Below are 27,908 nucleotides of genomic sequence, written 5' to 3'. Positions count from 1 at the left end.
TACTATATATGTGATTGAAATTAGTTGTTCATTTAAATGAGTCAGACCTTTATAAAAAATACTATATTAATACCGTAAAAAAATAACACAATAAATATAATTTACAGACAATCTCACGTAATACAATTACAGGTAAATAATCGAGGCACTATAAAATCTCTGACGGTGGAATTCTCGACCGGCACGTTCACCCTGACGAAGTACTCCATCGAGTACAGACTGACCAACCAGCCCGATCCCAAAGCCAAGCAGTACCAGATCAGTATGTTGACGATGCTGTGGTCGGGCGTTTTCAGGAACGTTAGACAACTGCCGGTGAAGAGGAAGACGAGGAACAGGGCGGGCAGGAAGAACCCGAAGATGTAGGTCAGTATCCATTCGTGGACTATGGCCGAGAGAAGGAACACCAGCACCTTGGCGAAGGCCTTGTTGCCGGGTACCACCAGTTCGTAGCAGTCCTTGTAGACGTAGGTGTAGAGCCAGTCGGAGACCACTATATTCCACGTCCGGAAGTAGTCGGAATAGTTGGTGGAGGTCCACCAGTCCCTGTAGAACTCTCGGTCGGCGAACAGCATCAGCTCGCCGATAAGATTCTGGACGGTGTGCAACACCACGTAGAACCCAAGCAGGAGGAAGAGCAGGCCGACGGTGCCGTGGTCGCACATCATCAGGAACAGCTCGCTCATGGAGTAGGGCTTCAGTCCGACGTCCTTGTGTCCCGGAATGACGAAGCGCTCCAGAAGGAACGCGTAGTAGAAAATCACGCCGATCACTTCCATGAACCACTGTCCGATTAAGTTCCAACGTATGGTTTTCCTCCTGAAACAAAATAAAAGAAGATGAAGCTTTCAAGAACCCCAAATATGTTGAAGCCAATGTAGCATCACAGATGTAGAACAATATGGTGTACAAATATTGGTAACAAAGTTTGGATATTAAGATAAAGACTTTATACTGGAAACCTTAAATGTATTAAGGGGCTATATCTGTTTGAATTTTTGTCTGACACTTGCTAAACTATTCAAAAAGTATCCTGGTTATGTGTAGAAAGAGAGAATGAATGATATTTTTTGAACAATCGCTATATTGCGAAAAGCGTATAAAAAGCCTAACAGGTCAATTGAAAAGTCCCCGGCCTACCATAGTAAAACATATTTTTTTGACAAAATTAGTTTTTTTTTGTTCAACATAATTCCCTTCAAGGGTGATACACTGATTATAGGGACACCTACAACTTTTCGATACCATTTTTGTAGAACGATTTGTCCTTTGCTCCAAAACAAGGCCTCAGTTTCGGCGATCACCTCTTCATTCGACGAAAATTTCTTCCCAGCGAGCACTCTTTTGGATCTGAATAGGAATTAGTCGCTGGGAACCAGATCTGGAGAATACGGTGGATGAGGAAGCAATTCGAAGCCCAATTCATGGATTTTTGCCTTGTGATTTGACTTGTGACACGGTGCATTATCTTGGTGAAACAGCACTTTCTGTTTCTTCAAATACGGTCGTTTTTTCGGCGATTTCGTCCTTCAGACGGTCCAATAACCTTATGTAATTAATCGCTGTTTATGGTCCTTCCTTTTTCAAGGTGGTCAATCAAAATTATTCCATACGCATCCCAAAATACAGACGCCATAAACTTGCTAGCCGACTGTTGCGTTTTCCCACTCTTTGGAGCGGATTGATCATGTGCACTCCATTAGGATGACTGTCTATTGGACTTCAGAGTGAAATGATGGAGCCATGTTTCACACATTGTCACATATCGACGCAAAAACTCGGGTTTATTACGCTTGATCATCTTCAAACACTGGTCCGAATCATCAACTCGTCGTTGTTTTTCGTCGGACTTTTCAATTGACCTGTTATTTAATTCTTTTAAATAACATATTTAAATGGTTATTCTATAGAGGTATGTAGTTTTAAAACAATAATTCATTACAGTCCAAGAAGTCCTATGTATAAGCAACGCTATTTCTGAACTTTGAAACTGACGCCGCATCCACTGCAACAAGTGGTAGTCGAACGAAGCAATGTCTGGTGAATATGGGGACAAATTCTTAATTATCCATGTCATTTTCATATAATCCCTGATCATGTGGCAAAAAAAATAAAGATAGCAAAAAAATGAAGATCTTGAAAAAGTACGAACAATTTTTTATCTCCCGTATAAAGATGAAACTTTCAAAATCTATATATTTTAGGGTGAAAAAAACGAAAGTCCATGTCAAATTGCTTTAGAACGTATAGTTTTTAAGATATGGGACATAAACCGAAATCCACTCACTTTTCGATAATGGTTTATTCATTGTATAACTAAAACTAAATCACTACATAGTATAAAACAAAGTCGCCTTTTCTGTCCCTATATCCCTATGTGCGCTTAAATCTTTAAAACTACGCAACGGATTTTGATGCGGTTTTTTTCAATAGATAGAGTGATTCAAGAAGAAGGTTTATATGTATAATACATGCATAATATACTAAGGCAACATTGCTAATTTTAGAGGTTTCTAACGTGATGTCGTAAATTAACCTATCTTTTTAGGCTTATTTAGCTATTAGCAAAAACGCTGCCTAACACTACGAGTTAGATCAAATTAATGTACTACAGTATTGTACACCATAAAAAGGTCTACAAAAAAGTCCGCGATGGTATATGTTTATCTTTTAGGGATAACCCACATTAACCATTTTTATTGTTTACTTTTTACGTGAGAAAATGGCTTATTTACGAAGCTATTTTAAGCAATACGGCATTAATCCTTATCGAATTAAGTACCTTAAATACAGTGTGCAATTAATATAGATCAATATGGTTCCTTACAGCATGTAAATTAAACAAATATTTTCGGAGATATTACAAATTTAAAATTTGCGTTTAAAAATGTGTAATGTAATAAAAATTGTATGAATTTAGATATTCCAAAGATAGCAGGAAATCTTCATAGTAAGTATAGGGGAAGAGGAATTGTTTTACTCCAAATTTAATGCGTGCAGGCCAAGGGCAGTAATGAATGAACCAAAAATACTGGATCGATTTTAATCATGTTTTCATTGAGTGACATAGGCATATATATTTTATGCCCGTGCGAAGCCGGGGCGGGTCGTGTATAAAGATAATTTTACGATCATTCGATTTTATGTGAAATGCTTTATAAACGCTGTGACTTTCATGATCCTGCAGTAACTTGGACGGAAATTACAGCAAAAAAAAACTCGAAAACAGTAAGTGTCCGAATTTCTTTTCCTTCCGGATAATCCAAATCTCACTTAAATTTAGATGGACTTAATTTTAAAACAATATTTAATTCTTACCTTGGATATGTATCACTATAAACAATGGTAGGCGCGAACAAAAAGTATATATAATGCGACAGACTGGCCACTTTCAAATCCTTATCGCTGTGGGACTTGAAGCTCGTTACCTTTTCGATGTTGCTTCTGATAAAAGCATGAGTTTTCATCAACAGACGTGTCTGAAAGCGATTGTTTGTTTTATATAGTGGTAATTTCGAAATTAACTGTAATTCTTCCTACCTGTTCCAGACAAAGTACTGTTGCTGACGCTATGGGCAAACTGAAATATCCCACAAATATTGACACAGCTCTAAAATGGATGATATAGTATATGGGCACGGAAAATAACCATAACAGGTCCCAAACCTGACGATATTTCACTAAAAACAAATAAAGTTTTCAAGAAACAATCAATCAAAGAACTTGAACTGCTTACCTTTAGGGGACATTTGTATTCGAACGTTGGCCCACAGGTTGAAACAGAAGTAACAGAGGATGGAGCATATGTTTAATAATCCCCATGCTGGCACAACTAAGTGTAACTTGTCGAATCCTCGGCTGATAACGCCCAGCCCAACCTTCAGCCTGAAACACAAACCATCAAATCAAATGATTTTTGAAACAAAATGTAAATTGGTTGTTTATTTCGCCCCCTTTAACATAATTCCCTCCCACACCCACCAAAAAAATAAGAAAGAAACTAAATTAGCCGAATATAGGGGAAGTAGCTACACTGATTGACGCCCACTTGGCAGAGCAAAGCATTTGTATCAATAAAATTATCAAAACTTGAACTATAAAGGAACATTTTAGATAAAAATTTGGGTAAAATGACTTCAAGAAAATGTATTGTATGTATGTTATATTCTTGGAATATACGTATAATTTACAAGGACTGGCAACGTGGCAAAATCAAATTTTAGACGTCCCTGCGAATAGATTCTTGCCATACTGACGTCATATGAGCGTTTTGCCTCGAATTTGAATCTGAAAATAGAAACAAAACCTCTTTTTCCTGAAAACCTTTATATCCTGCAGAAATAATTTTACAAATTAGAATAGTAAAGACATTAGTATATTATAGAGTGATTTTTCAAAATTAGTAATCATCCCAACTGTTTTCTTCCTTTTTTATATTGCATTAGAAAGAGTGAGAATATGTAAAATCATAAAAACAGCCTGGTTTTGATACAAAAACTTTAATTTCTTTTAAAGTTTCCTACTAGCAATTCCCTTTTTTATTTTCGTAACTTCTGTAGCTTCACTAATAATTACTACAACAATTTTTATATATCTCGAGGAAATATGACGAATTTATATCGCCAATATCGCTCAAGAAACAAACCATAGCCTGTTCAAAGTTTTCTTGTACATACGTCATCAAGATATTTAATGTATTGCCTGCCACAATTTGTAAATTCGCTTTAGAATCAGACAATATCTTCCTGATCATTTTAGTCTAGTTAAAAAAAGGCACAATGCTGTCTGATTAGTTCGAACGCGTAAACTAATGAGCCTGTCAAAGTTGTCCGGTTGTCAGACGTACGCAAAATTATTGAAAGCATTAGTGATAAGAGGTTATAAGTCTAACCTATAAACTATTGTGGCTGTATAACTAACTGCAGTTTTTAGATGTACTATAATGTTAAAATAAATTATGTTTGATAACACTTTTGTTCAATTATTTTATTTAGATTAGAATATTGTTGTATGTCAAAACCAAACTGAAGTAAAAATCAGAGTTGATGCGGCAACATTGCGACGTTTTGACATCACAAATTTAGATGTATGTACAAAATAACTTTGAATAGACTATATTTTCAATTATTTCCCCAAAATAGTTTTTCAAAATTGCATACTTCAGTGGTGGACCAAAAGAAGTCAACAAAAAAGTGGAAAAAATCCACGGTGAAACTTTTCTTTCGTTTCTTCTTTTTCCACTCTTATACTAATTGGTGACACTATAATTTACATAGAATCTGTTTACTTTATCTATAGTTGTATTATATAACAACAATTTTATTATTCAATACGTATAATTATTGTGCAGTGATATTAAACTTGCATAAAAAAATGCAAACAAATCAGAATGTCACCTGTTCAGCAAGCGTAAAAGTTGTTATCTGATATATTTGTGTAAATTATCAATTATGTCCTTGTTAAATAATCAATAACATTAGAGCACATGGTTTATACGGAAATATTGTTCGTAATCTGTTAGTACTATCTAAAAGATAACAACGAATAGAAGACAATGGAGTGGATATTTGAATCTGACGCTAAATTATGATTTAATTTGATTTGAAGTCGAATTCGTTTTCTTCTACAAACGTCAATATAAAATAGATTTATTCAGACAAACATCGCACTCTTTCTCAATCATATTTGATTGATAACATCACGTCAGATAAAAAGCAAAACACATTAGAACCAAAATAAAACGGCTATAGTGGTTAGTCGGAAGATACTCTGAACTTGATCCAATATCGAAGAGGTTGATCTATAAGACAATTATAAAGCCAAGTTGGAACCTATGGGGTGCAAGTATGGAGTTGCGCTAAAAATTCAAATCAACTAGTCATCCTACGCTGTCAAAACAAGGTTCTTCGATTGATTACCAATGCCTATCGCTACGTAACCAACTAAGAACTGCACGATGACCTGGAAATCAAATGGATTTGCGAACTTATCCAAGATTTCGTCTTGAAAAACGAAAGAAGATTACTAAATCATACTAACGTGGAAGCAATGCAACTGCTGGACAGCGCGCAGGATGTCAGGAGATTGAAGCGAACCAAACCATACGAAACATAACCTTCAAACATCCTTCTTCATTCTAGTTTCGAGTCAAGTAACATAGAATAAAGAAATTTAGAAATGAGAGTTATATGGAAAAAGCGGGTCCCACGTTTAAGCTTTTCGGAATCCCCGTTACGCGGCCAAATGTAAATGAAATATGCAACAGCTATATGTGTGTTTCTCTCTCGTTCGGCCTCGGTATTAATAATTCTAACCTAAGCAGTTAACGGCCATGTTTATGTGATATAATTTGTATTGTTTATTTACGTCAAGTTTTTTCGGTATGTGTTTTTATATATATTTGATAATTACATTAGATTTTTCTGTGTATTTCAATTTATTAGTGTAATAAAAAGAAAACCTTAAGGGGATTTCTTATAATCTCCTATGTAGGTCCAGGAAAGTTTGTACTCATTTTAAAGATGAAGATTATAGACCAAAATGTGGAAAGCCATGGCTGAAACAAGATGCAATTCCTACTAGTAATTTAAATAGTAAGTATTTTGTTAAATAATAATTATTTATTGCATTGAAATAATTAAGCAATATTTATTGAGATTCTTTAACTTTATTACAAGACAAGGGACATATGCCCCTAATGGCAATATTAAATCACATAAGTTTTTTGAGGCTGATAGATATATAGGAGATTCTTCTACCCCAACAAGACCCAGAAGTAAGTATATAATAAGAAATGTATGCTTATTGTTAGAGAATGGAGGTTCTAACTTGAAATTTATATGTTCATTTACAGATAACTAAGCCTGTCACATCAGTTTCATTTTAGGTTGGATGAAAAACTAATGGCTTTATCCTTATTGAAATGCAGTGGCAGATGATATAAATTGTTATCGAAGATATTCTGCTTGCCTTCTAGAGGAACATTAACGCAGATGCTGAATAAGGTTCCTTTTTGCTGCTGAAGTAGTAACCTCGAATTTTGGTCGTTAGTTCAGAAACTTGACTGTATAGTCCGAACTGCAGTTGTTATATTTGATGAAATGTACCTCAATTTAGATAGGTTGTTAATTTAGTTGATTATAAAAAATAATACAACAGAACCATTGATAGTTATATTATCTTATTTTAATGTTTGTTTTAAATATTAGAGAGAACATAATATCAGTGGATTACGTGTCTTTATGGTCAAGGGATATTAATGTAATTGTAATATATCAATAAAATATTTTTAAATATATTAATTTTTGTATTTTCCCAGTAAAACTAAAAGAATTTTTTTTAATTCCCTAAAATTTTTTACTACACTTTTTTAAATTTCCCGCTAAACATTTTTAAATTTCCCGCCGTAACTGACTGTCATACGACGCATACATAAGAGCCCTCACACGGGGATTCCGAGCGTCACTTAGAACCAATTTTAACATAGGAGATGCGCTTCTAAGTTTCTTTATTCTATGTAACTTGCAGGTTACTTTGAACACATTCTTAACTAGAACGAATTTTCAGGTGGGACACATTGAAAAAAAAGTTATAGAAGTAAAAATGCCATCAGAATTTTGAGTTTAATACAGTGTACCAATTTCTACGAAGATTTACCCATAAAGTTGATTTAAAATCTGGTTTTTATATGACACCTTTACATTTATATTTTTATTATGACGTTAGTTGTTCAAATTTGACGGTAGAAGTACTTGAACAAAGAGGAAATTTAACATATAAATGACTTACTTGGGATAATATAACAATAACAAAATAAAGATTATAGATTTAAGTGAGGTTGTTTTTCAGTTGTTTTAAAATAATAATAAAAACTAACTTATACTGATGTATTTGTTTTAGTACTCAATTAAATTAATTTATAATTAAGAATGCATTTTAGCCAGTATCTATAATTAAGATTGCATTTTAGCCAGTATCTATAATTAAGATTGCACTTTAGCCAGTATCTATGATTAAGATTGCACTTTAGCCAGTATCTATAATTAAGATTGCACTTTAGCCAGTATCTATAATTAAGATTGCACTTTAGCCAGTATCTATAATTAAGATTGCACTTTAGCCAGTATCTATAATTAAGATTGCACTTTAGCCAGTATCTATAATTAAGATTGTACTTTACCCAGTATCTATAATTAATATTGCACTTTACCCAGTATCTATAATTAAGATTGTACTATCTCTGCTATTGTTGTAATAACGTACAACGTGGGGCAACAGTCCCGCTACCATTTTGATTGCCTATTACTTTGCTCAAAGGATAGATAAGTTAGTTTGGTTTTCATAAAAAGTCTATTTGGTCTTAACATTTTTTTTCATTATGATTGAAAAATTATATCAGCTAAATGGTGACCGCTATTCGCTATGCAACTATCGGCTCTTTGTAAGGCATTTTTCATAAAATCCTGCAACATTTGAGGATGGATGTCTTCAATTTCCTGACGAATATTGTCTTAAAGATGTTGAATCGTTCGGGACTTCAATCACATAAAAAACCCCAAAAGAAGTCTGGTGAAGTTAAATCCGGAGATCTGCTAAATCGCCACTTCGCAAAATTAGTCTTCGTGGAAAAACGTCATTCAATAATTGAATTGTTGAACGAGCTGTGTATGCTGTGGTCTCATCTTGCTGAAACCACATGTCATCTAGTCCTTGCTCTTCCGTTTCAGGCACAAGAAAATTTCGAATCATGCCTTAGTACCATTCAGCAGTAACAGAAACTTCAACATCTTGGTCAATTAATAAAAATAGGAACTAATGATGTTTCCAGCATAAATATCACACCATGCAGTTGGTTTTAGTGGATTCAATGATGTTTCGTGAATTAATTGAGGATGCTGTGTTACCCAAAATCGACTGTTCTGTTTATTGACGTGGCCACTGAGAAGAAAATGGCTCAAATTTCGCCTTAAACTGCGTACAGAAATGTGTAACTGGGAACCATTTCTCCTAATTGATGTTTCTGGAGACTCTGCAACACTATCGCGCACCAGAGCCACATTTTCAGCGTTACGAGACGTCCGTTGTCTTCCAGAATGAAGCCTGTCTGCTGTCGAACCGTATTGTAGAAAACTCGCATGTAAACGATAAATTGTTGTTGTTTGAGACACTGGACGATTAGGATATTTTTGGCAACAATGAAACGATTATTTTCAATATATATTGTCTCTATTTTTGCTCGTTCTTGTGGCGTATATTTATCCAAAATAAAATTTGGGCGTCTACACAATAGTTAAAGCCAAACTGAACTAAACATTACATAACATAGATGGATGAAAGGATTTTTGCCCCCACCTGTTATTAGGAACATTAATACTTACTTTCCGTTTTTAAAATAATCATGGGCCACGGTATTGACGAATAGACCTATCAAGGATGCTATGAACATGTGTTTCACCACCTTTATATGTGGATTCTCCACCAGCACAGTCAGCAGCGATTCGCGATCTTTAAACGTCTTCGTTGGGAGTATTTTCTTCTTTCTAGAACGAGAGACGAATCATTACTAGTAGGATGTAAAGGATGTAAAGAGATGATAAGAGAATGTAAAAAAATAAACTAATATATGTTTTAAACTGAAGTAAAAGTATTATATGTACAAAATTGATGCAGCAATTGTTTTTATTTCTTTTCTAAGTATTTGTAACAAACAACTCTCGATTTTTAAAAAATATATTCGTTAAAACAAGTGAACAGTTAACGATGCTTTTCATATTTTTTTATTTGAACGCAAACTGATACTCATTCTTTTAGATAACATTTTCTCAAACACTTTCAACACAATTGTTAACAGAAAAATGGGTCTGTAGGATTTAATATAATTTAGTTGCTCACCAGGTTTACCAATTTTGTTTCAACTTTTCGTTAAGCTTTATTATAGCTTTTCCAGGAAATTATTTTTAATTACTACATTGTGAAAACAACGTATTAGTAAAGAAAAGATTACACCTAATATAATAATATCAATACTAAATGTTTTGGCGAGTCTTTCGATATTGTTATTAAAAAAGACATTGAAAGAAGATGGCTTTCGGTTATGTATAATTATTATTGTTATGTGTACTACATTTTTACGAAACATACACAAAAAGTAAAAGGTTATATTAGAAAGGATAACCTTTTGAACCTTGTGTTTGTAGTTGATATCACGTTCCTCATTATAATTTAGTTAATCTAAATAAAAAAGTATCTTTAGATTAGCCTTAGCAAATATCCACTAAAATGAACGAACACGCCACTGTAGAATTTATAAATAATACGATAAATAAACCATTTTAATGACTTCGTGTCATTTTTTTTAACTTTATACTGACGGCATATGATACCAACAAGTGTCTTAGCGCTAATTTATATCTTAAAAATATTCTTAACAAAAAATAGAACCGATTTCAAAAAATAAATAAGAAACGCACTAAAAATTTAAAAATAATCAAACTTGGATTTTTAACACAAAAAAATGGTTAATCTACAATACTTATTTTTTATTCTACTATATACACACAATTTAGCTTAATAGCTATATAGACCTATTTATCTGTTTACAATATTATTAAACTAACAGGTCAATTGAAAAGTCCCCGGCCTACCAGGGTAAAAAATATTTTTTGGCAAAACTAGCTTTTTTTACTCAACATAAGTCCTTTCAAGGATGATAGACCGATTATAGTGATCCTCCAACTTCTCGATACCATTTTTGTAGTACGATTTGTCCTTTGCTTCAAAATAGGCCTCAGTTTCGGCGATCACCTCTTCAATCGACGAAAATTTCTTCCCAGCAAGCATTCTTTTGAGATCTGAGAACAGGAAATAGTCGCTGGGGGTCAGATCTGAAGAATACGGTGGATGGGGAAGCAATTCGAAGGCCAATTCATGGATTTTTGCTATCGTTTTCACTGATTTGTGACACGGTGCATCGTCTTGGTGACGCAGCACTTCCCTTTTCTTTTTTCTCAGCTTTATCATACCCAAATATTCGTGAATGATATGATGTACACGTTCAGTTGATATCTTTAGAGTGCCTGCTATTTAATTTAATTTCAATTTACGGTGATTCAAAATCATTTTGTGCATTTTTTCGTCGGTAACCACCTCTTTTGGGCGTCCACTGCGTTCACCGACTTCGGTGCTCGTTTCACCACGTCTAAACTTAGCATACCAATCCTTGATGGTTGATTTTCCTGGAGCAGAGTCCGGAAACGCGAAATTTTTTTTATCCCTTTTTTTCACAATAACAAAAGTTGTTTCACTCAAAATGCTATAATTCACAAACTAATGATCCGACAGCTGTCCAAATTATACACGTCTTTTGAGGGTTAGCGCTAACTAAAAAACATATGGATTTAATTATAGTAGCACCATCTATGTGTCGCTATGAGCAACAAATTAAATTTGTTTGGTTAGTAATTTAATTTTTTGTATATATCAGAACATTATATTATTATTTTTGTATTATTTAGGCTCGAAAAAGTTTGCTTTTTTTACTGAAAACAGGAAGAATTATAATATTATAGAGTTAATATCCTTCTAATTACCGCGGCTTTCAGATAAACATACTTAATTAATGCCAATTACAAACTGCACTTATCTAAATTGCAGACGGATTCCTTCTATTGTGTCAAGGTCATGTCTCGCGATAAATGCACCGAATAAGACGTTGACCTTTTATAGTAAACAAAATACAATCAATAAGCAATATAATTATTGCCGTAGGCTTAATATTAATTGATGCAATTGTAATGTCTCAAAGCCATAGCAATAAATGTTATTATTGTTATTAATGATATGTTGTGGGTAAAACGTACAAGATGACTGATGATGATGGGTTTTGTGTATTAGTATATAAGGTACCCTTGAACGATTTTTTCTATTGTGGAATATAAAATACGTAGAATAAAAAATAGCTCCGGTAAAGGGCTCAAAGTATAAATAATGAGCACCAACACTAATAGTAAAAGTTATTTAAAATAACATAACATAATTAAATTACATAAAAATGCTATGTTAAAATAACACAATTTTATAGACTGACATATATCTTACTGTATACCTGTCCCAGTAATCCTATATTACCCTAAGTTTTTCTGCACTAAAAGTTATCAGACGTTGTTTGATATTCTCAATTTTATTTCTTTGTTTTCATTTTCTTTCTTTTCTTTTTCTTTTTTTTTCTTTTCTCTTTCTTTTCTTTTTCTTTTTTCTTTCTTTCCTTTTTCTTTCTTTTCTCGAATAATAGAACTCTTTAACTTTAAATCAATAACTTTTTTTATTCCTGCACAACAAAAACAAATTACGTGGCCATCAGAGTGGAAAAAGTGATACGAAAATTGATTTCGGCACATTTTAAATTTGAAATTCGAATGTGTTTTTGTATCATTGAAAGGGAATTAGCTCATATTATGCGTACAACTTCCCTAGATCCAAAGCGTCATCAAAGTCATCAAATTTTTCTCTATCTCGACGATATACTCAATGCTCTTGATAATGTTAGTGCCTTTTGCGCTTAAATGATTGAAAGCATTGAATGAAACAAAACATTAAAACTAATTCACACAAAAATAATCGATTATATTAAGTAGGACAATAAAATAAGCCTGAAAACATGAAAGGTAATGTTTTTTTTTAATTAAACTCTTTTCAAAAACATTGGACAGAAATTTTATAGGTTTCTCATTGCTTATTCAATGAAAGCCAACTCTAATCGCTCTGATATTTGCATGTAATATTGTTGTTACTTAATTGTTAATTATATACAATTTTTCATTGATTTTTTTAGTCCTGAACTGTATAAATTCAGCGATATCAATGTCACTATCTGGATTTATATTCCTATTGATAATGAAAGGGTGTACGTGAATATAAATAGGTAATTATAGGGCCAAAAAGCAGGACACTGTGAGTTTTCAAGACATAATTTTCATGTGTTGTGACAGAAACAATGTAAAGTTACTAATACTAACAAATATAGACACACGATATAATTAATAGAATATTGAGAGATGAATGAAAGGGAGAATATCATGGACGAGAAATGTTCTAGACTTAATTTAACGGTATGAAACAATGAAGGTCGCTTAAAATCAAAAGAAAAAAAGAGTGTTTCAACGTCGAATAGCAATAACAGTCAAGATAAGTGTTTAATTCAAAAATAACCCATATTGCTTGAGAATTTTTGGCAAAAATAACAATATTATAACTCGAATTAGTTGAAGTCAATTTTATTCGAGAACTAAACAAATCTGTTTCTTAATTATGTGAAAGTAGATCACAGCATTTAATGCATTTACGGTTGAGTGATCCTGTTGAATCATCAGAAAAAAAATGAGTTAAAATAACATAAATTTTAATAACAAAGTGTAGGTCTTATATCTGATACTTTCTGAAATTTTTATTGAAGATATACCATAACATATTCAACATTTTCGTTATATTTTAATGGACAATAACAAAACACTAATTTTGTTTCTATTCGACACGATTTGACAATTCGGAGCGTACTGAATTTGACAACGATGACAAGAAATACGACGAGAAGCCAACAGATTTCGAAGACCCTAGTACTGATTTATATGAATAAAACTTCATAGTTACCGAAAATATATCAATTGCTAGTATTTGTCAAGTTCAGAGAATAAATAAAACTCATTGTTACACTAACACATCCGCTGAATTCTTGGTAGATTGTTATCACAAATTTGCTTTACCACATTACTATTTACTTAAATATATTTGAACATAAAAAGTATATCACACTTTGTCAATATAAAGGTTCTTTAGAATAAAAATCTACAGCTAGATATAAACTTTTTGTCAATGAATAAACCCTACCAATTACTATCAAGGGATATTAAAAAATATTTAACCAGAGAAAAGATTCCTAAGAATATTTTTTATAAAATTAGAACTAATATGGAATAATAAATCTTACTTACAACTTACCTGTTCTAACAAACTATCTTACAAATAGTTTTGTGTTTAAAAAGATAGCGTTTTTATTCTTTTTAAATGAATAGAAGAACATTTAAAACAAAATTAGAACTAATATTGAATAATAAATCTTACAATTTACCTATTCTAACAAACTATCTTACAAATAGTTTTGTGTTTGAAAAGATAGAGTTTTTATTCTTTTTAAATGAATAGAAGAACATTTAAAACAAAATTAGAACTAATATTGAATAATAAATCTTACAATTTACCTGTTCTAACAAACTATCTTACAAATAGTTTTGTGTTTAAAAAGATAGCGTTTTTATTCTTTTTAAATGAATAGAAGAACATTTAAAACAAAATTAGAACTAATATTGAATAATAAATCTTACAACTTATCTGTTCTAACAAACTATCTTACAAATAGTTTTGTGATTAAAAAGATAGAGTTTTTATTCTTTTTAAATGAATAGAAGAACATTTAAAACAAAATTAGAACTAATATTGAATAATAAATCTTACAATTTACCTGTTCTAACAAACTATCTTACAAATAGTTTTGTGTTTAAAAAGATAGAGTTTTTATTCTTTTTAAATGAATAGAAGAACATTTAAAACAAAATTAGAACTAATATTGAATAATAAATCTTACAACTTATCTGTTCTAACAAACTATCTTACAAATAGTTTTGTGTTTAAAAAGATAGAGTTTTTATTCTTTTTAAATGAATAGAAGAACATTTAAAACAAAATTAGAACTAATATTGAATAATAAATCTTACAATTTACCTGTTCTAACAAACTATCTTACAAATAGTTTTGTGTTTAAAAAGATAGAGTTTTTATTCTTTTTAAATGAATAGAAGAACATTTAAAACAAAATTAGAACTAATATTGAATAATAAATCTTACAACTTATCTGTTCTAACAAACTATCTTACAAATAGTTTTGTGTTTAAAAAGATAGAGTTTTAATTCTTTTTAAATGAATAGAAGAACATTTAAAACAAAATTAGAACTAATATTGAATAATAAATCTTACAATTTACCTGTTCTAACAAACTATCTTACAAATAGTTTTGTGTTTAAAAAGATAGAGTTTTTATTCTTTTTAAATGAATAGAAGAACATTTAAAACAAAATTAGAACTAATATTGAATAATAAATCTTACAACTTATCTGTTCTAACAAACTATCTTACAAATAGTTTTGTGATTAAAAAGATAGAGTTTTTATTCTTTTTAAATGAATAGAAGAACATTTAAAACAAAATTAGAACTAATATTGAATAATAAATCTTACAATTTACCTGTTCTAACAAACTATCTTACAAATAGTTTTGTGTTTAAAAAGATAGCGTTTTTATTCTTTTTAAATGAATAGAAGAACATTTAAAACAAAATTAGAACTAATATTGAATAATAAATCTTACAACTTATCTGTTCTAACAAACTATCTTACAAATAGTTTTGTGTTTAAAAAGATAGAGTTTTTATTCTTTTTAAATGAATAGAAGAACATTTAAAACAAAATTAGAACTAATATTGAATAATAAATCTTACAACTTACCTGTTCTAACAAACTATCTTACAAATAGTTTTGTGTTTAAAAAAATAGCGTTTTTATTCTTTTTAAATGAATAGAAGAACATTTAAAACAAAATTAGAACTAATATTGAATAATAAATCTTACAACTTATCTGTTCTAACAAACTATCTTACAAATAGTTTTGTGTTTAAAAAAATAGCGTTTTTATTCTTTTTAAATGAATAGAAGAACATTTAAAACAAAATTAGAACTAATATTGAATAATAAATCTTACAACTTACCTGTTCTAACAAACTATCTTACAAATAGTTTTGTGTTTAAAAAGATAGCGTTTTTATTCTTTTTAAATGAATAGAAGAACATTTAAAACAAAATTAGAACTAATATTGAATAATAAATCTTACAACTTACCTGTTCTAACAAACTATCTTACAAATAGTTTTGTGTTTAAAAAGATACAGTTTTTATTCTTTTTAAATGAATAGAAGAACATTTAAAACAAAATTAGAACTAATATTGAATAATAAATCTTACAATTTACCTGTTCTAACAAACTATCTTACAAATAGTTTTGTGTTTAAAAAGATACAGTTTTTATTCTTTTTAAATGAATAGAAGAACATTTAAAACAAAATTAGAACTAATATTGAGTAATAAATCTTACAACTTATCTATTCTAACAAACTATCTTACAAATAGTTTTGTGATTAAAAAGATAGAGTTTTCTTTTTTTTTAAGTGAATAGAAGAATATTTGGAGATATTATATTCTTGATACCTTATTTTATATAATATCGGTAATATCAGAGCTGAAAAGTTTAAATTTGCTTACTATTAATTTATTGGAGTAATAATTTTTATTCAAATTAATTTAAAATAAAATTAGCGCTAATATTGTGCTTTAAACGTTACTATTTATCAGATCAAATATCTTACGAATTGTGTCTATTTAAAAGTGTAAACAAAACATAAGTACCAACGATTTAGTATTAAAAAAAACCAAATTCTTATCTTACATTTAAAATACATCTATATTAAAGTTAACATTGTACTCATTTAAAAATAAACAGAGTGTTATTTGAATAGTGAAAAACTTTCATTAGATTTGCTTTAAAAAAATTCTACCTTCCATTCTCTGGTGTATTGTTCGTTGTCTTGATACCGTTTCGTTCCTCATGCGAAGCCATGGTTTGACTAACTTAAATACGAATAATAAGCACAGTTCGTTGTCAATTCTTTGTTAAAACGATTTTAGTCGCTCGCCGGTCGGTACACACAATCTCACAGATACTGGAACTTGCACGAGTACGTTTCCGCTGTAAATCGACCAATTACGAAGACACCACGAAGCACAATTCACTCTCGTTATATATCACTCCATCGAAATCGCTCCCGTCTGATTCCTATCGAGCCCGCGCGTTATTTTGTATTATTTTATTAGATAAAAGGCGCGGATTGTTGAGAGTGTACGTGTACCCGTATGGTTTTGGCCGGAGTTCCGGTGGTCTTCGGCTGTACGAGCCGGTGGTGTCTACTAAGATAATAAAAATGCTAAATCAACCACGAATTGTCTGTTTGTTTATCGAATTTACTGGCGATTGCTTTGCACGTGCTCAAGATGTAACAGGGCAATTGAAAAGGCCCCGGCCTACCATAGTAAAACACATTTTTTTGGGCAAAATTTGTTTTTTTTATTCAACATGATTCCCTTCAAGGGTGATACACTGATTATAGCGACCCTCCAACTGTTCGATACCATTTTTGTAGTACGATTTGTCCTTTGCTTCAAAATAGGCCTCAGTTTCGGCGACCACCTCTTCATTCGACGAAAATTTCTTCCCAGCGAGCATTCTTTTGAGATATGAGAACAGGAAATGGTCGCTGGGGCCAGATCTCGAGAATACGGTGGATGAGGAAGCAATTCGAAGCCCAATTCATGGTCTTTTACCATCGTTTTCACTGACTTGTGACACGGTGCATTGTCTTGGTGAAGCAGCACTTTCTTTTTCTTCATATGCGGCCGTTTTTCAGCGATTCCGTGTTTCAAACGCTATGTAATAGTCGCTGTTGGTGGTCCTTCCTTTTTCAAGGTTCACATCCCAAAATACAGACGCCATAACCTTGCCAACTGACTGTTGCGTTTTTCTACGCTTTGGAGCGGGTTCATCGTGTGCAGTCCACTCGGATGACTATCGATTGAGTTTCGGAGTGAAATGATGGAGCCATGTTTCATCCATTGTCACATATCGACGCCAAAACTCGGGTTTATTACGTCTGATCATCTTCAAACACTGCTCCGAATCATCAACTCGTCGTTGTTTTTGGTCAAAAGTGAGCTCGCGCGGCACCCTCTTTGCACAGAGCTTTCTCATACCCAAATATTCGTGAATGATATGATGTACATGTTCAGTTAATATCTTTAAAGTGTCTGCTATTTCATTCAGTCTCAATTTACGGTCATTCAAAAATGGATTTTTTTAACCACCGTCTTCTATGTTCATTCCTTGATGGTTGATTTTCTTGGGGCAGTGTCCGGAAACTCGGCATCAAACTAAGTTTTTACTCCAAATGTATTTTTCCCCACAAAAAGCAATATTTTATCAACACGCGAAATTCTTTTTTATCCATTTTTTTCACAATAACAAAAGTTAGTACATTGTGTTTCAGAAATGCAATGGCCAAAGATCGTTTAAGAGGTCTTTCCATGCTATCTATTGAAAAAGAGTTCATCTCCGAAATAGACAATGTTGCTTTAATTTGTATTAATGATATGTCGACGTAATCACCAGCGATTAAAAAAAGAATCATTACTAGATAATTAACGTACTTATTACCAAACTAGGTTATTGCAAATTGATAACAAGTCATAAAAGAAATATAATTAATTAGTGCAAAGGACACTACTGTGTCTTTATTATTTTAATTGTTGATATATTTAAATAAAATACACGTAAAAACTGTTTCACAACAGGCAGTTAAAAAGATATATGAATAAGGAAAAGGTGTCGCGGTCTTTTCAGTTCAAATGATACAAGGATGGGCTACAAAGCGTCAGAATTTAGTACATCTTTCAGAGTCTGAGATAATTTACCTGATACTTGTGTAGTGATACTTATTTCCTGCGTGTTGTCCAGTAGTTGTATCGCTTACACCTTGCTGTGATTCAGCAACCTTATTTCATATTTTAAGGCGAAATCTTGGATCACTTCGTGTATCCATTTGATTCCGAGGTCATCCAAGGCTGCGTTGGATTAATAGTTGGCTTGATGTTTTAGCAAAACTCATTTTTGCACCCCATAGGTCCACATTGGCTTTATGATTGACTGATAAACCAATCACTTTGATTTTAGGACAAGTTGAGAGTATTTTGTGACTAACTATTGCAGTTGCTTTTTGTATAACATGATGTTTCCAGTTTACCTACCATCAGGGTATATTCCGAGATATTTAGCCGATTTTGCTTGAGGAATCGGACATCCGTTTTAGGTTTTTGTCATTTCGCCAAAACGATAACATGGACAGATATGAAGTTATTAAGCTGTATTTCCCTGTCTCTAGTCCATTTGTAAATCTTGTTTGCTGCTACTTGTACTTTTTCTACACGCAGAGATATCTTTTGCCATGATAATTGTGTCGTCGGCAAATGTTCCAAGAACTGTTTCTCTTATTGCTGGGTTATCAGTAATATAGAGCAGACACAGCAGTGGCCAAAAGACAGTACTCTGGGAACTCCAGCATAAATAAGTTTAAGTGTTTAGAATTCTTGTTAAAATGTATTTACTTGTCTATAGTGATTAATATTTGATTTATAAAGTGAAAGGATTTTCATAAACTGGTTGAATACCATTGACACAGTTCTGCAAGGATCGAAACAAGCGATAATCAGAGGGTGCTATGTCCGGACTGATGGTTTTCTTGTGCAGAACTCATTAAGTTTATAGCGACCTTGAGGCATGTCGAATTTTACATCGTGGAATAACGGTCTACAAAATACCCAGAAATATAATCCCAGATGTTGAACACGGGCGGGGTGCCAGCAGCGCCAACCAGAACCCGATAACGAATAGCTGGCGGCAACCCCGAGACGTTTATCTGGGATGTGATTGAAGGGTATTTCCATTCATTCAGTGCTCAACCCTCGTTTGGTTTAGACGTGCCACCATCGACCGCCCAAGCCTCGTCTCCAGGTAACACCGCTGCCATCCGTTTTATCTAATTGTATTTTTCAGATTTTTTTATATAGCCAATAAATAACGGTCACATAATGTAAACACCACTGTTTCATTTCGTTTTACCTCCATTCACCGAGCCACATCATTTACCCCAAAAGTTAATGGAGTTTTATTTTGTAGCCAGCTAGTTTGTGTTCAAAGCCAAGAAGATATTATACTTGAAATAATATTAGTAATCTAATAAACAGATTTTTACGTATTTTGAAGATACAGGATAACGATGTCCTAGTATAAATATTATTATATCATATATCAATAATAAATAATAACCAATTATTATTATCTTATTATTATTCAAGAAGTGAACTTTGGAATCGAACATTCCACATACTTTCAAAGCGACATATAAAAATCATGAGTCCCCAGCAAGTACAGCTGTACTTATCATTTTCATTCAGGTGATATTTCGATATATTGCGCACATTTCATATGACTAACGCAACAGTGAATGCAATTCTATAGTATATTTCTCATAATTAATTACCTCAACGAAAATGTGTTGTTATTCTGTCTGGCGTCATTATTTAAGATGTCAGTTTCGTGTTTCACCGTTAATTGTTTGATCGACAACCTTTCAATAAACACCAATAAAATAATTACGGGTACAGATGTACCTAATCTTGCAGGAATATCTTCCCAAAATCACTTTAATTTATTTACGAAATAATATGATTTATCTGAACTTATCATATCGATAGTTTTGTCGCAGTTGTTCGTTCGTAATTCATAAGTACATCTGTACTCAACTTTAACCGAGTTCCTACTATTTCTAGTAATAGATAAATATTATTAATAATGAGGAAATTTGTGGTAATTTTCAAAAAAATAACTGGTATTATTTTGTATTCTTAATATATTAGTTATCGACTGTTTCAGTCGCTATTTTTGGTTCCAGTGTTTTTACTAGTGATTGTTTTCAGTCGCTATTTGCGGTACGACTGATTTTATTACTATTTACTATCGACTGTTTCAGTCGTTTTCTTTTAGTTACTATTTTCGGTTCTACTAGTTTATTCGACTGATTTTTAACAATGTGGCTGTGTCGTCCTAGGCGCGATCTCGAAAGTAATGCGCGGAATTTATGCTTATATAGATTTACTAGCGACCCGCCCCGGCTTCGCACGGGTGCAATGCTGATACTAAATTAAATACACTACAGAAAAAATATGAACGTTGTATATAAAAACATAGCGGCCCGCTCCGACTTTGCACGGGCATAAAATATATATGCCTATGTCACTCAATGAAAACATGATTAAAATCGATCCAGTATTTTTGGTTCATTCATTACTGCCCTTGGCCTGCACGCATTAAATTTGGAGTAAAACAATTCCTCTTCCCCTATACTTACTATGAAGATTTCCTGCTATCTTTGGAATATCTAAATTCATACAATTTTTATTACATTACACATTTTTAAACGCAAATTTTAAATTTGTAATATCTCCGAAAATATTTGTTTAATTTACATGCTGTAAGGAACCATATTGATCTATATTAATTGCACACTGTATTTAAGGTACTTAATTCGATAAGGATTAATGCCGTATTGCTTAAAATAGCTTCGTAAATAAGCCATTTTCTCACGTAAGTAATATACCATCGCGGACTTTTTTGTAGACCTTTTTATGGTGTACAATACTGTAGTACATTAATTTGATCTAACTCGTAGGGTTAGGCAGCGTTTTTGCTAATTGCTAAATAAGCCTAAAAAAATAGGTTAATTTACGACATCACGTTAGAAACCTCTAAAATTAGCAATGTTGCCTTAGTATATTATGCATGTATTATACATATAAACCTTCCTCTTGAATCACTCTATCTATTGAAAAAAACCGCATCAAAATCCGTTGCGTAGTTTTAAAGATTTAAGCGCACATAGGGATATAGGGACAGAAAAGGCGACTTTGTTTTATACTATGTAGTGACATGTAATATATGTGGTTTTATGTTTTTTTTTGTAGTGTGCTTATGAATAACTCTATATTGAAATTAATATAGCAGCATTTTGGAACGCTGGTTTTTGAGGGCAAAAAAATAAAATTGTAAAAAAAGTATATTAAATATTTGTAATAAATACTTTTTCTGATAGGAAAACACTACTATTCAACACTTTATTTTGATGGCTATTAAGAAGAGCACCACAGTTTTTATTTGTTGACGAATGGACTATCTTAACAGAATGTGTTCAACTTTTAAAGCCCATTGAAATAATGACCACCTAGTTATCTGGTGAAAAATATCCCACGATGTCTTTCATTATATGGTTAATAAGAGGACTGCAACATGCCATCAAATCCAGGATTTTAACAAGTGAATGGAGAAAAAATTACAAAATTGTCTATTAGATGTCATCAATAACAGACTGGTAATTTTAGAAATGAACACGATATGCGACAAATCCACATTTTCAGATCCTAGATGTAAAGAAGCAGGATTTGGTATTGCAAATAATGCTGAGGCGATACAAAAAGTTATCACAAAAGAGGTATCTTCCATTCTAACTTCAAAAAATAGAAATACAGTTCCACAACTCGAAATTCAAGACACAACTACTGATCAAAAATGTATTGACATCTGGAGATATTTTGATTAAAAAAATGGCTAGAATGAAAGAAGTAATTACTCCAAGTACTGCAGCAACTTTACAGATTTAGCAGTATTTCGAAATGCCATTTATTGGGCGTTTAGAAAACCCATTGGATTTTGGCAAGCCCATAAAATGACACTACCTGAATTATATCAGTTATTCAAACGTATGCAAAATTCTTGAAAGCAATAGTGATAAGAGGGATAATTAACTGCAGTTTTTAGATGGTACTATAATGTTAAAATTAATTATATTTGATAATATTTTTGTTCAATTATTTTATTTAGATTAGAATTTGTATGTTGTACGTTGTTGTATGTCAAAGCCAAACTGAACTAAAACTCAGAGTTGCGGTGGCAACATCGCGACGTTTTGATGTCACAAATTTTAATGACGTATGTACAAAACAAACTAGGTTTACTAAAATAAATACTGAATAATTCGGATTTAAGTTTAAGACTTTTTTTGATTTTTTCGCAGTCTCTTAACTACAAGGTCTCCAGTTGTTTTACCACCTGAATCATAAACGTTGGTACTGACGTTATAAAACCATTATTTGCATTAATATTACTTCTATAAAATCCACACACGCGAAAATATAGCAGTTTAATATCAGTTTATTGTACAGGAAGACGAAGTTTCAACTATATGTCGAAACTCGAATTTTTTTAACTAGTTTTCGTTATATACGTAATAACAGAGACATTTCCATTAAAAGTGTGGTACATTTATTTTATTGTGTTTTAAATTACACTTCCAAATTTTATAAAAAATCACAGTCTGGCAACCGATGTAGGACCTTGGGGGCCAGCGTTTCTTTAAAACAACTTCTGCAAAAGCGTTCTTTTAGTGCGTTTCCTCCGGAATCAAAATCAAGTATCTGTGACTTAATTGTAATTAATCTTGTTAAACTAATAAAAATAAAACGGATTGATTAGTTTGATTAGATTATAAATTAAAGTTTTGATATTTTTGCTCACTACAATTATACAAATTATTTGTAGTATTGTACTTTATGTATTCTGTTAAGGCTATACAGAATACCTCAATATGAAAATATGTAAAAATTCAGTGCCATTACTACTATTTTGAGTCACCTCCATAAAATGAGAAATTAACATCAAAGCCCAAATCAACCAACGTAGTAGGACCCGGTAAATATTTTTAAGATCTATAAAAAAATATAAAACGAAAAATTTAGTTTTATTTTTATTAATTTATTTTATGTAACAATTTTATTCAAGCGTTTGCTCAAGATTTTTTCAACTTTTCTTCTTCTTCTTCTTCTTCTTTGTATAAAAAATACTGCTGTTGTTGCATCGGTATGACAACTATGTGAATAATTTTAGAAATCTCATTGGACCTCAGTAAGATTTTCGAGCATCAGGAGTGCAGAGTTTCACAGGAGATATTGTAAACTACACCAACTAGTACGAAAATAAAATCCCATTCATACCGACCGCGGTCTATGTTTAATTCTAACCGATATAAATATAGACACACAGTCAATCACAGATGTATTTCTATCGCTCATATAAAGGATATTAGATCCAATGAGAGTAAGTAACTTTTTAGTTTATACCAAAATTTGTATTAATTTTAATGTAGGAAATACTTAACGCAATTGTTTTATCGACATTTCATCATTTTCCTCTAAACAAGATGAACTAACATAAGTATGTTTTTATAAAAAATTAAATTTATTCTTAAGAAAATATAAACATATCATGTGAAAATACATATGAAACTATGGCGTTCGAAAATTTTAGTACATTTTTTAAAAATAATTCAATATTTTATGACAAAATATCATCATATAGTCACAAACCTCGAAATATCGTTTAACAAACCATATTAGTCTTAAATATGTATATTTAAAAGATATATTGGTCAAGTGGCTTGTTCTTAAACAATTGAATTGTTTATCAAATAACACCACAATGCTTAAAACTGAAAACCCAACGAAACGAGACGAAATTTACTAAAACTTGTTTCAAATACGGTCAGTGTTTTTCGCCTCTCCTACAGCTGCTGATACCCTGGTGACCAAGCCCTCATAGTTATGAATTATGAGAATTGGGTAGTTATCATAATAAATATGACTGACAGCCATCAAAAAAGTCACCGTGACAACCACCTTAGATGTAAAGAAGAAGAATTATCCCTAACCTATAAGATCTTATCGCTATGGTGAGCACGATTTTGCGATGAACAGGCAAAATCTGAAGAAATATGTGTACAAATATTCAAATGCAAGTATTTATTTTATTTTTCCTTTTAAATTGATACCTACGGCACTCCCATTTAAACATTATATTCCAATAAAAATCGGTAATTATGCCAGTGCTTCATTTTTCAAGGCTATATAAATGCATTTTTTAAAAATATTTCTGTGCCTTGAAAGAGTGACGATACACAAACATACTTGTTTGATTGTAAATTCCATATGAAAACGATTTATTACGGCGATGTATCCGCGTCCACTGGCTTTAACTTAATAGCAGGAGAACAAAGAGATGACGAGGATATGTAAATATTTCGAAAGTACACCAAAATTCAAATCCTTAACTACGTTTACATCGTCATATCTAAATTAATACATTATCCTATATTTCCACTCTTATATATAATGGATTCTTTTCATTTGGCCATATTGTCAACAAGGAACACACCTAATGTTAAATATAAATCCATTATATTTAGAGTATATTAATTACACTTCGAGTTGATGGTATATGTTGATATATATTTAAATAAATGAAATGAAATGTGTATAAATTCATTTTCTAATTTATAATTTAATTCTCTGTTATTCTATCGGTAACAGAAATAGTATTGAAAGTCAAACGATGTAAATCTAGTCAATGCTACCTACAGCTGGTTGTATTTTGCTTTTGATAACTTTACCTATACTCGTTTCTGTTCTCCTGGTGTTAAGGCCGCCAATTTCGCGCTCAGGCAACCAACAGATGCCACGTGACAAGGAATACTAATGATAAGTGTTGGTCAGGCAACTATATATACGCATATAAATATTTATAATTGCCTATATAGGAAAATGTTTAAACTATAATTGTATGAAAGAACTTTCAATGATAAATTAATAATCTAATGTTTTTAAAGGTCTAACAATTGTTCATTTACATTTACTTTCTTCGTTGTGGTTCGGTATGTTATTATTAGAGTATTCTAGCGTATACAAAGATAGTTTCACTGATAAGATATATAAAGCTAAATTAGTACAAGAACATGATTTTTTTACCTTCCGTGGTCACCGAGTATAAAAATAATGTGTAATTCTTTTGGGTTCAAATTTCTATTGTTTAAATGTAGCAAATCGAGTCAATGCGTAAGTTTCCACTTCAAATTTTGGAACATAACATTGAAAGCTGAATTTATGTGCATAAAAAATTAAGATTAAATTGGAGTGGTAATTATATTTTTTTCCACAATGACCGTTAACATGATAACGACTACTATTATAAGGTAACTATGACAAAGTCAATGCGAAATGCTTTTCTATTAAAACACAATGATTTCAACTACTTTGTGAGCAAGAACCTTATTGTTTACGTAGCATAACAAATTTAGCTTTTAGGCTGGCTATTAGTAATGCTCCTAATTGAAAATTATTTTGAAAAATAAAAAAATCAGTAGAATTTTATATAGAATATTCACTTTATTATATACTGTGGTAATTGACAAGAATAATAGAAATATTCTGTATAAAAAAACAATAGTTTGATAGAGAATATCAAATGTGAGATAGAATATCGAGATCACAATATAACATTTGTTAACATACTGTCTCTCATTCTTGTATATAAAATTATATTTTAACTTATACTCACATCATTAACTATTCCACTGATGTGAGATATAAAAAAATTTATATATTAAAACTAATTATACGTTGCAGATCAGGTACTTTTACTTCTATAATTAATTTTAAAGGATCTTTTTAAAAAAATCTGACAGTACGACGTACAATACATAAAAATATCTTAGAGATCATATTTTCTATGTACAATATTTTTATTATGAACAATTGCCTAGTGAATCATTGTTTTGAGCCAATACTATGATAATGATTCTTCTGCCTCATAAGAACCACTATCAGAGTCATCTGACTTATCTTCTGAAGAGTTTGAACTTGATCTGTTTGTAGTATTTTCATCCGAAGTTTGGCCTGATATGTTACTATTCAGAGATGTTTTATGTTGTGATTCTTGAGCAATTTTTTCTTCTAATTCCTGCCACGGGTTTAACAAACAAGTTGGATCGTAAAATGCGGAGCAATTTTTATTTAATTGAGGGTTGGAGTAGTCTTTTGAATAATTCTTGTGATGCCTATTCTGATGACGATACTGATGAGAATTATCTTGTTCCTGGAGAAAAACGAAAATTTTGAATTTCAAAAATATAACACAAAATGGAAACATGTGATTGAAAGAGTGTATTTACGTTAGTATTTGGACGGGAAAGACCAGCGGTTTGTCGCCACGATTTCGCTCTATTATTATGGGGGTTATAATATTGATTGCGACCTGCTCGATTCCTAGGCGCTTTACCATAATATGGTTTATTCGATGGACTGCTAAAATTTGAAGGGCGAAAATTCCCGTTTTGTGGAGAAGTTCCTGGAGATGATTCACTGCTAAAACTTAAGAAATCCGTCGTGTCTGCACTGGTCTGTTTTAATAAAGCCTTATTAGTATTGAAATAAACAAATCCTTGTCCGAATTTATTAGAAGTTTCTTTCCGTAGAGGATTCATCTTATATACACTTGTACACAAATTAAACTAAAAATATTACACTAATACCGCTGTGTGTTATTAAATAAAGTAAAACGAAGCTAAACACCCACAAGAGCCACCTATCATTGGAGAAAACCTATTGACAACTGACATTTTGGTTTACGTCATCGACATTTTAAATTACGAAAAACAAACATTAGTGGAATTACTTTAATCTGAAGACAAACATAAACTATAGAATATCAAATTATCTATGGTTTGTGATTACAAATACATTCCTCTTCTATATTGATTGGCATTTCAACAACTCTTTTGTAATTTTCAGTACATAAATGTTTAAAATAAATATTAATTACTCTGATTTCATAGAGGTTTTATTTAAAAATATACAAAATGTGTGTATCTCTAGTTCTATAACTTTTAGACCTGCGCTTTGAAACTCATGATTGCCACGCAAGTTAATATGCTGTGTTGCCAACGTTGATTCTAAATATAAATTTTGCGGTATAAGGAGATGAAAAATAACGATAAATAACAAAAGGAATAAACAGAAAAAAGAAAACTATCGATACAGAATGAAATAAGATAACCTAGTTAATTAATAAATTCAGTAATAATAAATAACATATAACTTAGTAATTATACCTACATACTTTTTAACACTATATTAAAATTCACTAAGTTATCTATTAAATACAGAATATGTAAATAATAAATAAAATGAGTACTATTGAAATAAAATTTAAAATGCAATATGTACAAGCTTTCAAAGAAATTAGGGTGTAAATAAAGGTTCGG

General features: G+C 31.5%; 2 protein-coding genes across 2 annotated transcripts; both read right to left on the bottom strand.

The window, feature by feature from the left end:
* Positions 1–48: 48 nt before the first annotated feature.
* Positions 49–16,928, bottom strand: LOC143199530 (sterol O-acyltransferase 1). Its single transcript, XM_076409413.1, has 6 exons — positions 16,656–16,928; positions 9,378–9,539; positions 3,737–3,885; positions 3,541–3,680; positions 3,319–3,479; positions 49–819 (listed from the first exon to the last, which is right to left on the bottom strand). Exons 1-6 carry the CDS (start codon positions 16,715–16,717, stop codon positions 114–116), a joined length of 1,380 nt encoding a protein of 459 aa, XP_076265528.1. The 5' UTR covers positions 16,718–16,928; the 3' UTR covers positions 49–113.
* Positions 16,929–26,011: 9,083 nt separating this feature from the next.
* On the bottom strand, positions 26,012–27,884 carry LOC143199542 (uncharacterized). Its single transcript, XM_076409435.1, has 2 exons — positions 26,817–27,884; positions 26,012–26,740 (listed from the first exon to the last, which is right to left on the bottom strand). Exons 1-2 carry the CDS (start codon positions 27,126–27,128, stop codon positions 26,432–26,434), a joined length of 621 nt encoding a protein of 206 aa, XP_076265550.1. The 5' UTR covers positions 27,129–27,884; the 3' UTR covers positions 26,012–26,431.
* Positions 27,885–27,908: the final 24 nt, after the last annotated feature.

The sequence above is a fragment of the Rhynchophorus ferrugineus genome, unplaced genomic scaffold (assembly GCF_030347505.1).
Source record: "Rhynchophorus ferrugineus isolate W39M unplaced genomic scaffold, kcgeb_rfMv2 rfM7, whole genome shotgun sequence".
Lineage (NCBI taxonomy): Eukaryota > Metazoa > Arthropoda > Insecta > Coleoptera > Curculionidae > Rhynchophorus > Rhynchophorus ferrugineus.
The sequence above is the reverse complement of the archived record's forward strand: the minus strand, read 5'-3'. Positions and strand labels throughout refer to the sequence as shown.